Source organism: Trachypithecus francoisi, unplaced genomic scaffold (assembly GCF_009764315.1).
Source record: "Trachypithecus francoisi isolate TF-2019V2 unplaced genomic scaffold, Tfra_2.0 Lachesis_group13, whole genome shotgun sequence".
In the NCBI taxonomy this organism is placed as follows: Eukaryota; Metazoa; Chordata; class Mammalia; order Primates; family Cercopithecidae; genus Trachypithecus; species Trachypithecus francoisi.
In genome coordinates this window covers 120609680-120624684 of record NW_022681458.1, presented here as the reverse complement: position 1 = coordinate 120624684, position 15005 = coordinate 120609680, and the positions used below count along the sequence as shown (strand labels likewise).

General features: G+C 42.6%; 1 protein-coding gene across 5 annotated transcripts in view; it reads right to left on the bottom strand.

Moving 5' to 3' along the window:
* EPB41L5 (erythrocyte membrane protein band 4.1 like 5) overlaps positions 1-13523 on the bottom strand; it is a 179183-nt gene extending 165660 nt beyond the window's left edge. For 2 of the 5 annotated variants that reach the window (XM_033231772.1, XM_033231774.1), the window contains exons 1-2: positions 13324-13522; positions 7411-7598 (exon numbers count right to left, since the gene is read on the bottom strand). In XM_033231772.1, the coding sequence (XP_033087663.1) occupies positions 7411-7590 (180 nt within the window). In that variant the 5' untranslated portion in view covers positions 7591-7598; positions 13324-13522. Of the gene's footprint in view, positions 1-7406; positions 7599-12856 lie in introns of all 5 variants that reach the window. The other 3 variants (XM_033231775.1, XM_033231776.1, XM_033231773.1) reach the window with 3 other exon arrangements.
* Positions 13524-15005: the final 1482 nt, after the last annotated feature.

The window sequence follows — 15005 nt, the reverse complement described above, 5'->3', positions numbered from 1 at the left end:
AACCCCACCTCTACTAAAAATACAAAAAATTAGCCAGGTGTGGTGGCAGGCACCTGTAATCCCAGCTACTCAGGAGGCTGAGGCAGGAGACCTGCTTGAACCCAGGAGGCAGAGATTGCAGGAAGCTGAGATTGCATCATTGCACCCCAGCCTGGGCAACAGAGCAAGACTCCGTATCAGAAAAAAAAAAGAAAGTGGTGCCAAATCCAAGATCTAAAGATTCACTCCTAAATGTTTGAGGTGATGGATATCTCATGTACCCTGATTTGATCATTTACACACTATATACATGTATCAAAACAGCACTACATACTCCCAAAATATGTACAACTACGATATATCAATGAAAAATGCCAAAAATTACGCCTATTTTTTTCTAAGGATTTATAGTTTTAGCTCATACTTTTAGGTCTTTATTCTGAGTTAATTTTTGTATACACTGTGAGAGCCCAACTTCATTCCTTGGCATATGGCAATCCCATCTCCCCAAGTACAATTTGTTAAAAAGACTATTCTTTCCCCCATTAAATGGTCTTGGCATCTTTGTCAAAAATCACCTGACCCATGACTGCATGGGTTTATTTCTGGGTTCTCTATTCTGTTCCACAGACCTATGTGTCTATCCTTGTGCCAGTAGCACACCAACTTATTGTTGCTTTGTAGTCAGTCTTAGAATTGGAAGTATGTGTCCTCCTAATTATTGTTTTTCAATATTGTTCTAGCTATTAAGAGTTCCTTACAATACCTTAAGAATTTTGGAATCAATTTGTAAATTTCTACAACCAGGTCAGCTGGAATTCTCATGGGGACTGCACCGAATTCGTAAATCAATGTGAGGTGTACTGCCATCCTACCAACCTTAAGTCTTCAAATTCAAGAACACGGGATGGTTTTCATGTATTTAAAAGTATAACTATACACGGTCTTATATAACTTAAAGCCTTTAGCATCTATATCAGTAAAACAGGTATATAAAAATTGTTATCTATTACCCTTAAAGGTAAATGGGCTAAATACCCCAATTAAAAGACACAGACTGGCAAATTGGATAAAGAGTCAAGACCAATCAGTGTGCTGTATTCAGGAGAACCATCTCACCTGCAAAGACACACACAGGCTCAAAATAAAGGGATGAAGGAACATTTACCAAGCAAATGGAAAGCAAGAAAAAAAAAGAATCAAATAGACACAATGAAAAATAATCAACAGAATATCACCACTGATCCCACAGAAACAGAAACAGAAACTACCATCAGAGAATACTATGAACACCTCTAAGCAAATCAACTACAAAATCTAGAAGAAATTGATAAATTCCTGGACACATACATCCTCCCAAGACTAAACTAGGAAAAAGTCAAATCCCTGAAGAGACCAACAAGTTCTGAAATTGAGGCAGCAATTAATAGCCTACCAATCAAAAAAAACCCAGGACCAGATGGATTCAGAGCTGAGTTCTAACAGAGGTACGAAGAGGAGCTGGTACTATTCCTTCTGAAGCGATTCCAAATAACAGAAAAGGAGGGACCCCCCCAACTCATTTTATTATAAGGCCAGCATTGTCCTGATACCAAAACTTGGCAGAGATACAATAAAAAAAAGAAAATTTCAGGCCAATATCCCTGATGAACATCAACGCAAAAATCCTCAATAAAATACTGGCAGGGCTGGGTGCGGTGGCTCAAGCCTGTAATCCCAGCACTTTGGGAGGCCGAGACGGGCGGATCACGGGGTCAGGAGATTGAGACCATCCTGGCTAATACGGTGAAACCCTGTCTCTACTTAAAAATACAAAAAACTAGCCGGGCGAGGTGGCGGGCGCCTGTAGTCCCAGCTACTCGGGAGACTGAGGCAGGAGAATGGCGTAAATCCGGGAGGCGGAGCTTGCAGTGAGCTGAGATCCAGCCACTGCACTCCAGCCTGGGTGACAGAGCAAGACTCCGTCTCAAACAAAAATAAAAAATAAAAAAAAAATAAAATACTGGCAAATTGAATCCAGCAGCACTTCAAAAACCTCATCCACCATGATCAAGTCGGCCTCATCCCTGGGATGCAAGGCTGGTTCAACATACACAAATCCATAAACGTCATCCATAACCTAAACCGAATCAATGACAAAAACCACATGACTGGCCGGGCACGGTGGCTCCCGCCTGTAATCCCAGCACTTTGGGAGGCCAAGGCGGGCAGACCACGAGGTCAGGAGATGGAGACCATCCTGGCTAACACAGTGAAACTCCATCTCTACTAAAAATCAAAATCAAAATTAGCCGGGTGTGGTGGCGGGCGCCTGTAGTCCCAGCTACTCAGGAGGCTGAGGCAGGAGAATGGCGTGAACGCAGGAGGCGGAGCTTGCAGTGAGCTAGGATCACGCCACTGCACTCCAGCCTGGGCGACAGAGCAAGACTCCGTCTCAAAAAAACAAAAAACAAAACCAAACCACATGATTATCTTAATAGATGCAGAAAAGGCCTTCGACAAAATTCAACACGTCTTCATGCTGAAAACACTCAATAAACTAGGTATTGATGGAACGTATCTCAAAAGAATTTAAGAGCTTTTTACGACAAACCCACAGCCAATATCATACCGGATGGGCAAAAGCTGGAAGCATTCCCTTTGAAAACTGGCACAAGACAAGGATGCCCTCTCTCACCACTCCTATTCAACATAGTATTGGAAGTTCTGGCCAGGGCAATGGGCCAAGAGAAAGAAATAAAGGATATTCAAATAGGAATAGAGGAAGTAAAATTGTCTCTGCAGATGTCATGATTATAACTCACAAGAGATATGAAAGACCTCTTCAAGGAGAACTACAAACCACTGCTCAAGGAAATAAAAGAGGACACAAACAAATGTTAAAACATTCCATGCTCATGGATAGGAAGAATCAATATCGTGAAAATGGCAGTATTGCCCACAGTAATTCATACATTCAATGCTATCCCCATCAAACTACCACTGACTTTCTTCACAGAATTAGAAAAAACTACTTTAAATTTCATATGGAACCAAAAAAAGAGCCCATATAGCCAAGACAATCCTAAGCAAAAGAATATAGCTGGAGGCATCACGCTACCTAACTTCAAACTATACTACAAGGCTACAGTAACCAAAACAGCATGGTACTGGTACCAAAACAGATATACAGACCAATGGAAAAGAACAGAGGCCTCAGAAATAATACCACACATCTACAACCATCTGATCTTTGACAAACCTGACAAAAACAAGCAATGGGGAAAGGATTCCCTATTTAATAAATGGTATTGGGAAAACTGGCTAGCCATATGCAGAAACCTAAAACTGGACCCCCTCCTTAACAATCTTATACAAAAATTAACTCAAGATGGATTAAAGACTTAAACATAAAACCTAAAACCATAAAAACCCTAGAAGAAAACCTAGGCAATACCATTCAGGACATAGGCATGGGCAAAGACTTCATAACTTAAAACACCAAAAGCAATGGCCACAAAAGCCAAAACTGACAAATGGGATCTAATTAAACTAAAAAGCTTCTGCACAGCAAAAGAAAATATCATCAGAGTGAACAGGCAACCTACAGATTGGGAGAAAGATTTTGCAATCTATCCATCTGACAAAGGGCTAACACCCAGAATCTACAAGGAACTTAAATTTACAAGAAAAAAACAAACAATTCCACCAAAAAGTGGGCAAAGCATATGAACAGACACTTCTCAAAAGAAGGTATTTATGCAGCCAACAAACATATGAAAAAGGCTCATCATCACTGGTCATCAGAGAAATGCAAATCAAAACCACAATCAGATACCATCTCACGTCAGTTAGAATGGTCATCAATAAAAAGTCAGGAAACAACAGATGCTGGAGAGGATGTGGAGAAATAGGAATGCTTTTACACTGTTGGTGGGAGTGTAAATTAGTTCAACCATTGTGGAAGAGACAGCGTAGCGATTCCTCATGGATCTAGAACCAGAAATATCTTTTGACCCAGCAATCCCATTACTGAGTGTATATCCCAAAGAATTATAAATCATTCTACTGTAAAGACACATGCACACGTATGTTTACTGCAGCACTATTCACAATAGCAAAGACTTGGAACCAACCCAAATAACCCAAAAGCCCATCAATAATAGACTGGATAAAAATGTGGCACAAAAACCCCATGGAATACTATGCAGCCATGAAAAGGATGAGTTCATGTCTTTTGCAGGGACATAGATGAAGCTGGAAACCATCATTCTCAGCAAACTAACACAGGAACAGAAAACCAAACACCACATGTTCTTACTCATAAGTGGGAGTTGAACAATGAGAACACATAGACACAGGGAGGGGAACATCATGCACTGAGGCCTGTCGGAGGTTGGGGGGTTAGGGGAGGGATAGCATTAGGAGAAATACCTAACGTAGATGACAGGTTGATGGGTGCAGCAAACCCCATGGCACGTGTATACCTATGTAACAAACCTGCACGTTCTGCACATGTATCCCAGAACTTAAAATATAATTTAAAAAAAGGAAAAAAATTATCTATTGGTTAATTGGCCAAACATTTCCTAATTTAAAACTTAGAAGGATTTTACGTTACAAGCAATTAACTAATACTAAGCTCTTAAACAAGCTTACTGTAGTATTTTCAAAGAAAAAGCTTAAAAATTAGATAGAAATTTCTACCTGATACCTTTGTCATTCAATGAAAGGCCTTCTCACTCTATTTAATTTTTTTTTTTTTTTAAAGGAAGAAGATCGTTAGCTATAATCACTAGTGACCCTTATCCTAATGGGAAATGAGTATGTGCTTCATCCAATTTCTAAAATCAATTCTAAATCTTCTTCCACAATCACAGCAGACTGGTTGAGAAAATAAATCTGAAAAGGGGAAAGCATTTTTTCTTTTTTAGAAATTATTATTCTTCTGGCCTATTTTTTCCTTTAGCGACAACTTAGTAAAACAGGCCAATGACCACTTTATATCCAAGCATGTACCTAGAGTAAGGTTAGTAAGTATGATTTCACCTACAGAACTGGAAAGACAGTTGTTCCTTTTTTTTTGAGACGGAGTCTTGCATTGTTGTTCAGGCTGGAGTACAGTGGCGCAAATTCGGCTCACTGCAACCTCTGCCTTCCAGGTTCAAGCAATTCTCCTGCCTCAGCCTTCCAAGTAGCTGGGATTACAGGCACCCGCCACCACGCCCAGCTATTTTGTATTTTTAGTAGAGATGGGGTTTCACTGTGTTGGCCAGGCTGGTCTCAAACTCCTGACCTCATGATCCGCCCACCTCAGCCTCCCAAAGTGCTGGGATTACCAGCGTGAGCCACTGGCCGGCCCAGTTGTTTTTTTTTTTTCTTTTTTTTTTTTTGAGACAGAGTCTTGCTCTGTCACCCAGGCTGGAGTGCAGTGGTGCGATCTCAGCTCACTGCAATCTCCGCCTCCCAGGTTCAAGTGATTCTCCTGCCTCAGCCTCCTGAGTAGCTGGGACTACAGGTGCATGCCACCACGCCTGGTTAATTTTTGTATTTTTAGTAGAGATGGGGTTTCACCATGTTGGCCAGGCTGGTCTTGAACTCCTGGCCTCAAGGGGTCTGACTGCCTCAGCCTCCCAAAGTGCTGGGATTACACGCATAAACCACTGCACCTGTCGATAACTGTTCTTGTCTCACAAAAAGTCCAATCTATAACTCCAGCTGTTTCACTACAATTGTCCCCATGAGAGACCAGTTAGCTTATATACTTGATCAAGCATCACATACACCCAGCTAAGCATACAAAGTTTAGGAAACCATTCCAGATCAGTAACTAGCCATCTGTTTCACTACTTTAAAAACTAGTGTTGTTTCTCCTCCATACTGCACTGCCTTTTTAAAAAGTTTTTTTTACAAATTCTACTCTCCTACTATCAGCTTATCCATCAACAACCCTGAGACTTCATACTTCAAACATTAGGTAATAAGAAACTTCCTTCCAGTCTCTCACACAGCAATCTCAGGCTTTTCACCACATATCTAATGATACTTTAATGAAATAGTACACAAAACTCTTAAGATTCTTATCAAATAAGAAATGAGTACGAAAACTATCCTCACAAAATAGTTCATGTTGGAATGTCTGATAAACCCTCAAGAAGTACTTACAGGAAGAAAATTTATATGCCTTCAAGTTGTCCAGAATCAAAAACCCTAAAAATATACATTATTATAGACAAAGATAACAAATACACGTAATGATGACTTCAAAACACCTCAAGAAATCCTCTTTGATTAATTCTATACTTTAACTTTTTAAAATGTATAATGTACGTATCTAATACATTCCAAATTATTAAGATAATGAGAACATCTATTTAAACTCTCCAATTTCTTATACTCTCAGTTAGTGAGTTTAAGGCCTTCCCGAGCTTATTCAATTATGTATTACAGCAGCATGTAGATCACTTTGCCCAAAGAGACTTTTTAAATTGAATTTTGGGTAAATGAAGGTGTACTAAAGAGTTTGTCGGGAGGAAAAACATCAAGGAACATCCTACGAAGCTCATATCAAATGACATAATTTACGGTAAGTCTTTGAATGCAGAACAAAGACGTGGGAAAGATACGTGGTATTAGTAAGCAGCTCAGAAAAATATTCAACTGCCCAAAACCAAAAAGGTAACCTTTTCTTCCCCTCCTCCACCCAAAAAGGTCTGTAAAAAAATAAGCTAACCCCTTTCAAACATGTCGGATTGTTTCAAACGGAGTTATGATTATGCATTTCTGCAAAAAAAAAAAAACACCTATCCAAAGTGCAAATATAATTACAACAGGCTGTCTTGAGATAAAGACTACAATGTATGAAAAACCTAAGATGCAAAATACTTCGGGAGCAAAGAGAAAGACAGTCAGAGCTGAGGGGTATGAAGAAAGTCCTTTTTCTCACTTCACCTAATTAATGTCTGCAAGTAAACCAAATTGTGGGGAAATACTTATTTTGAAGAAAGTAAGGAGAGTTTTAAAAAATACAGAAGTGCGCAAAAAACTAAAAGTCCTACAGTACACATGGAAGTGTTGTTATTCTCAAAGAGTCACAATGTTTTAATAATTGTTCAACAAGGATTGTGAGAAATCCACTAGACTACGTTACGTGAGCCATCATAAAGAACACACATAAACACACACAAAAGGGACTCATGCCAATAACCGCCCTATCATTTAAATGTTTCAGGTAATTGCCACTAATTCCAAAGAGAAATACCATCAATCCAAGTACTTTTGGAATACAGTTATCTGATCCGTGTACCCGAATGTTACAGTGCCTGATCTAATTAACCCATAGTACCTTTACCGATTTCCATCCAGAAGTTATCAATACAAAGCTTTTAAACAAACAAACAAACAAAGACAGTAATTGCAAACAGAATTTGGAGCTCGGCAAGACCTACTTACTGGCAAGTCCACACTAACATCAGTACCATCCAGAAGGGACACCCGACACGTGATGATGGACTTAGAATCTCCAGCTGCAGGAATATGTGTGGCTGCGCGTTGTGCTTCTCGGAGCCGTTCCTTTTCTGCATGTTTACGCATAGACCGACGCCCCAGTGTTCTACGGAAGAAACTCAGCATTTTTGTCACTACAAAAGCAGAGAGAAAAAGATGGCATCAGGAAAAAAATGAGGTTCTCCACAACTTGTAGTCAGTCAAATGGCATTATTTAGTCAAGTCCTGTGCACATTAGTAGAAATGCTACTAAAAAGGACTCCTGGGCTGGGTGCAGTGACGCACGCCTGCAATCCCAACGTTTTGGGAGGCCCAGGCAGCAGGACTACTAGAGTCCAGGAGTTCAAGACCAGCCTGGGCAACACAGTGAGACCTAATCACTACTAAAAATAAAATGACCCAAGTGTGGTGGTGCATACCTGTGGTCCCAGCTACTTGAGGGGCTATGAGGCAGAAGGATCACTTGACCCCAGGCAGTGAAAGCTGCAGTGAGCTGGGATTGCACCACTGCCTTCTAGCTCGGGCAACAGAGCAAGACCCTGTCTCAAAAAATCAGTAAATAAAACAAAAAATAAAAAGGGCTCCTGGTCAAGTAAATCTGAAAAAAATCATTAAAACTGGCTACTTTTAATAAATATTTCAAGAGATATTATACATAATATACACAATTTTTGTCAATTAAAAAGTTAATTAATTTAAAAAGTTGGTTACTTTAATTCAAAGTTTTAAAAGACTTGTATGTGTAAGACATAGCCATAGTTTGTTTGGAGCTTTCTAAATTTACTGGATCATTTCATCAGGAACTGATTTGGCAGGAGAAGGCAAACATTCATGAAGTTCATCAGGTCTTCTAAAAAGATAAATTATATGTACAACATCTTGTATACCCTAAGATGATGTCAGACACTAAGGTAGCCTTTGATGATCATAAAAATCCTGAGAAGTGGCCGGGCGCGGTGGCTCACGCCTGTAATCCCAGCACTTTGGGAGGCCAAGGCGGGTGGATCACGAGGTCAGGAGATCAAGACCATCCTGGCTAACATGGTGAAACCCCGTCTCTACTAAAAATACAAAAAATTAGCCAGGCGCAGTGGTGGGCGCCTTTAGTCCCAGCTACACGGGAGGCTGAGGCAGGAGAATGGCGTGAACCCGCGAGGCGGAGCTTGCAGTGAGCTGAGATCCGGCCACTGCACTCCAGCCTGGGTGGCAGAGCGAGACTGTCTCAAAAAAAAAAAAAAAAGTCCTGAGAAGTTCCATTTCTTTTCTGAGCATTCATAATAAAAATATAAAAACAATCACCAATTTCAGCTAAAATACAAATATAATTCAAATTTCCTAAGTTTTGTCAAATATTGTTACATACAGATTTTAAATAACTACTTAACATACACCTTTTTAATGTCAAAGTACTTTAACGCTACCTTTTTCCTTATCTCTATAAAGAACATTAATGTTAATCAAAACAGTTAAAACGGGTTTTAAAACATAGCACACTAAATGGAAACACAAAATCAAAGTCACTTTGCTACCCTAATGTGTTTCATTTGCACAACAAAGAGAGTTTAAGTACACATAAGCCAACAAGTAAGCCAAAACGACTATTAATTCCAAAAGAAACAAGAAGCTGTGCAGAAAAGGAAATCACAATACACTAGATGACTCAGCTGCTAATGATTTAAATGTCAAATACTAAATACTGAGCAAACAATAACTACAACAGAGAGGGGGTACATAATAAGAGGTAGGGGATACAGATATGGAAAGAGTTAATTCCTCATCATGCGTAACAGCAGGCCAACAGGTCATCACTAAAATTAAAAAATCAAGAACTAGCAGTAAGAGCATTTGATTTAAAATGTGAAAATGATTGCCTTGGGAGAGGGAGCAGAAGAATTCAGAAGAATGCTGTTTTTCAAGAGAAGCCTTCAGATTAAATGACTTTTTCAACTAGATTTATTCATAAACCTGATAAAATCCAATTTTTAAGATACTACCATATTAAAATGTCTATACACCGAAGATTAACCTACACATTTTACACAAGTATACTCTTGTGTAATTAGGTAAACGAATTCCAAGGAGATAACTAAAATTTTAGTCAGATAACTTTCCAGTGTGCCAAACACTCATATATAATACCTGGTCCCACTCTCTCTCCAGATATTTCTCCCTTTGGAATTTGCTATCCAGTCTCATTTCAGCTGCCCAAGACGGTACTTGTTATCCCAGCTTTCTAAAATCCTGTGTCACAGAATCCCTACATATTCCTTTTAATTTAACTCCACCAATATCTCCCAAGAAACATTTTATGATATCCTACCACTGCACTCCAACCTGAGAGTGAGACTCTGTATCAAAAAAAGAAAAAAAAGCATGATATGAAAAACTCCTAAAAGATCATTTGAAAGATGTTCACAAAAACGAATACCTTTAACAGTATCCAAGAAAATCCAAATGAAAAAAAATAAGATACTGTCTGTCATTTAAAGACTCAAGATAGTGTTAAAAAGAATGTGAGAAAAAAATAATCCTCATACATTGGGCTTTTTTGGAGGGAGATTTGCCCATGCTATTAATATTTTTTTTAAAAAAAATTTTTTTTTTTGAGACAGTCTCACTCTTGTTCCCCAGGTTGGAGTGTAATGGTATGATCTTGGCTGACGGCAACCTCCGCCTGCCGGGTTCAAGCGATTCCCTTGCCTTGGTCTCCCGAGGAGCAGGGATTACAGGCACCAGCCACCACGCCCGGCTAATTCTTGTACTTTTAGTAGATACTGGGTTTCACCATGTTGGCCAGACTGGTCTCAAACTCCTGACCTCAGGTGATCCACCTGCCTCGGCCTCCCAAAGTGCTGGGATTACAGGCGTGAGCCACCTCACTGGGCCAATATTAAAAATTTTAACATGCATACTCCTTACTCAACAGTTCTATTTCTTGGAAGGATAACCTAAAGAAAAAAAAAAAATCACACCTGTGCTTTAAGTTGCAGTAACAGGATTTTTCGGGGCATAACTGATTTAAGAAAATTTTAAATATGTTCATCAATGTGCAAACAGTTAAACAAGTTATGGTACACACAACGGCATACAATACAGTTGTTTTATTTTTATTTATGTATTTATTTATTTATTTTAGAGACGGTCTCACTCTAGCATCCAAGGCTCACCAGGGCCTTCATCTACCATGCTCAAGGGATTCTCCCACCTAGGGCTCCAAGCACATGCCACCCACCCAGCTAATGGTTTTTTAAGTTATTTTTTGTAGAGACAGGGTACTGCTACTTAGCCAGGTTTGTCTCAAACTCCTGGCCTCAGGGAATCCTCCCACCTCAACCTCCCAAAGTGCTGGGATTACAGGCATGAGGCACCAAGCCCAGTCATAACACAGTTGTTTTAAATAAATACTTGACTTAGATATGACAACATTTCTAAGTGAAAAATCAAATCACAGAACACTGAAGAGAGTTTTATCCTACACTGAGGTGGGATCCATGCACACACACACACACAGACGCTAAACAGACACACTCGTAAACAGTTAAGTGAGATTCTCTCTGAAGAGGGACATGTCAGAGGTCACAACAAGAATATACGGCCGGGTACAGTGGCTCACATCTGCAATCCTGGCACTCTGGGAGGCTAAGTCAGGACGACTGTTGGAGGCCAAGAGTTCAAGACCTGCGTGGGCAACACAGCAAGACACCATCTATTTTTTTTTTAATGGAAAAAACCACAATAATATATGAATGGGTCATTAAAAGTTGTGGGGTTTTTGGCCGGGCGCGGTGACTCAAGCCTGTAATCCCAGCACTTTGGGAGGCCGAGACGGGCGGATCACGAGGTCAGGAGATCGAGACCATCCTGGCTAACACGGTGAAACCCCGTCTCTACTAAAAATACAAAATCTAGCCGGGCGAGGTGGCAGGCGCCTGTAGTCCCAGCTACTCGGGAGGCTGAGGCAGGAGAATGGTGTGAACCCGGGAGGCGGAGCTTGCAGTGAGCTGAGATCCGGCCACTGCACTCCAGTCCCGGCGACAGAGCGAGACCCCGCCTCAAAAAAAAAAAAAAAAAAAAAAAAGTTGTGTTTTTTTTTTATGACTGTGAAAAAAGTTTTCTCATACTCACTTTTCCCTTCCCACCTGCACTCTCCCAATTCCACTCTTCATGTCGCAGCCATTGGATTTTTGGCAACCACAAATCTGTTCCCTATTCTAAAATCTTTAATGGCCCTGGTCCTAGATGCAGCTCCTCCTACTTGCCTGACCCATCTGTCAACCTACTCCCTACTGTTTGCTCTGCTCTGGTACTCTTTCTGCTCGGCCCAAGAGTCTTCTTAATTCTGGACCATTTTTCATTAGCTGTTCCACCTTTCTGGAATGTTCTTTTTCCACTTCCCCTCTCTTCCACCCACTCCCACTTCACTGGACTAACTTCAGACTTATAGTCGAAATGTCTCAGTCTCAGAAAAACAATCTGAGACTTGCGAGTCTAAATTCGATGTCCCTTTTAGTCCTCTTAGTCTTTTCTTTATAATAAAGAAATTGTAATTAAATACCTGTTAATTTTTTTTTTTTTTTACTGGCTACTTCCCCCATTCACTCAAGGACAAAGACTTCGTCTGGCTTGTTCACTACTTTGGCCCAACAGCTGGCTTAACAACCCGCATATCAGGCACTCAATAAAAAACTCGCCTGACACACTAGAATGACAGTGGAATTTTTGGATGGTAGGTTTATGTGGCTTCCAAAAAGCAGCTGTTTCTACTCTAGTTCCTAACTAGAAGGATTTCCTTTGGAATCACAAAATGCAAATTTAAGCAATCCTAACAGAAGTTGGTTAAAAGAAGTATCCAAAACCCAAAAGTTACTCAGGAAATATGTATACTCTTACATGACTGGTGGCCACAATATGGTAATTGCTTTTTGATAAAGCAACATACAGCAAATGCCATGAAGGTACCACTATATTTTGTCCCAGCAATCCCAAAAAAGAAAATGCAAGCGAGTAACTCAACAGCAGTTACGCATATCGCTTTCGAATGAAGTTAGCCTATTTTCCAAAACCTGCACACTATCTTACATGCACAAATAATCCAACAAGGTTAACTAGAGCTCAGCAACGGGTTATGTTAGAAACTGAGTTAATGCAGTTGTGGGTTACATTAGAAATGTACACGGTTATGGGAATTTTCCCCGTAATTCTTTAAAAACTTTTAATACTAGTCTAAAATATTGCCAAACGTTTTAAGACTCGGGTCTCGCTCTTAGGTAGAATTCAAGTAACCGCAGAGACAATTAACATTGACACACCAAAGAACCCATCATTAGCACGACAAACGTCCCGGGTGGGGGCGGGGCGGGCGCTTCAGACCTCGTCTTTCCGGGGAACACACCTGCCTCTCCTTTCCCAAGGAGCTGAAATTTTACTCAAATACAAGTCAGCTCGAAAAGTTCACCAAAACCGTGACACAAACTCAGTTCGTTATTCCCCTCTCTTGCGACTTTTGTCTCTCCCGCTGGACGCCAGCCCAGCGGACCGGCGAGGGGTGCGCGCGGCCCGGGGAGCGCGTCCGCCCGGCAAACATTAACCCGGGTGCCCCGGGCCCTCCGCTCCGGCCCGTGGCGCGGTATCGACCGAAACTCGGCGGCCCCGCCTCATTGGCCGCCGCCGCCCCTCCCTCCGGCGGGATTAATGCCCTGCCGGCCCGACCAGCCAGGGGCCGGCCGCCCTAGGGTCTGGGAGCGGCCCCCGCCCGCCTCCCCGGGGACAAGGCCGCCACCGCAGGCGCGGGCGAGGAGGGGTCCGCTCGGCTAGGAGGGCAGCGGGCTGTACCCCGGCGCCGCCGGGCCTCGCGCTTACCTGAGCGGGGGACGGCGCGGCCCCGGCGACCAGAGGGGAGAAGAGCCGAGCAAGGCTGAGGAAGGGGCGACTCCTCGGGAGACGCCGAGAAATGGCGCCCACAGCGAGCCCACCGGCTCTAATCCCCGGAGGACCCCGACCTCCCGCCCGTCCGCCCCTTAAAGCTCCCTCCCAGCTCCGCCCCCAGGGCGGAGCGCCCCGCTCTTAAACGGGCGATGACACCGCCCCGGAAACTGGCTGCAGGGCGACTGGAGAAAAACCGGCAACGCCGGGCCGGGCCGGGCTGGAACTACCGCCAACAGCCGGGCGTCCGCGGCTGGTTTAATGGGGCACTGCCGGAGGAGGTGCTCGCCCGCAGACAGACCCCAAGTTAGTCCTATCACGAAGGAGGCTAGTGGAGCTGCCTGCTACATCTTCGTTCAAGAGATTAATTGCTTCGCAAATACGTACTGAGAGCTTGTCATGTATTTCCTCCCTTTTTCTTCTTTGTAGGGATTAAAATACATTTAAATCTCTACTATTAAAGTAACTTTCACGCTACTGGGGAGAGAAACAGTAAACAAATAGGTATCAAAGGTGATTAAGTATAAACGAAGAAAAATAAAACTGGGAAAGAGAAATGAAAGATTACTGTTTAACAGACTGTGGTGGTGGCGGGGTACTCTCCAACAAGGTGACATTCAGTCCATTCATTCTACAGGTAATTTATTGAAGTGCCTACAATGGGTTCTGTGTTCTAGACACGAGATACGACAGACAACCAAGACAGGCAAAAATCCTTCCTGGAGTTTATGTTATAGCAGAAATATAAACGAGACAGAAAATAAACGAGATAAATTTGTGAAATTAAATACTGTTAGACATTGGTAAATGCCAAAGAGAAAAGTAGAAGTAGGGAATAAGGACAGGGAGTGAGGGTTTGCGATTTTACACTGACAGCAGGTCTCAATAAGAAGGTGGCATTTGGCCGGGCGCGGTGGCTCAACGCCTGTAATCCAAACACTTTGGGCGGCCAAGGCGGGCGGATCACGAGGTCAGGAGATCGAGACCAGCCTGGCCAACATTGTGAAACCCCCGTCTCTACTAAAAATACAAAAATTAGCCGGGCGTGGTGGCGCGGGCCTGTAGTCCCAGCTACTCAGGAGGCTGAGGCAGGAGAGTCGCTTGAACCCGGGAGGCGGAGGTTGCAGTGAGTCCAGATGACACCACTGCACTCCAGCCTGGCGACAGAGCCAGACTCAGTCTCAAAAAAAAAAAAGAAGAAGAAGAAGAAGGAAGGTAGCATTTGAGTGAAGACCTACAGGAGGTGTGGGAGGAACCCTGTAGCCATCTGGGGAGGACCAAAGGGAAGAGCAAGGGCAAAAGGCCCTGCAAGGGGACAGGTCTGTCTGTTGAAGGAAGGCCTTTGTAGCTAGAAGTGAGGAAGCAAGAGGAAGAGCAGGAGGAGGTGACAGAGAGGAAAGGGGTAAGATGGAGGGCCTTGTGGGCCCTGGCCAGAGCTCTGAGAGAGGTGGGGGAGCCACTGGAAGGTGTTACCTTGAGGACCCTCTGCTGGCTGAAATGAAAACAGACAAATACTCATTGAGCTTCTTCTGGGGATTTGGCACTGCCCACTCCTCCACACCCCAAAACGTAGTCGACAGGCTTGGCAGCTCATCTCTGCCCCATGTGGTGTTGGCTGG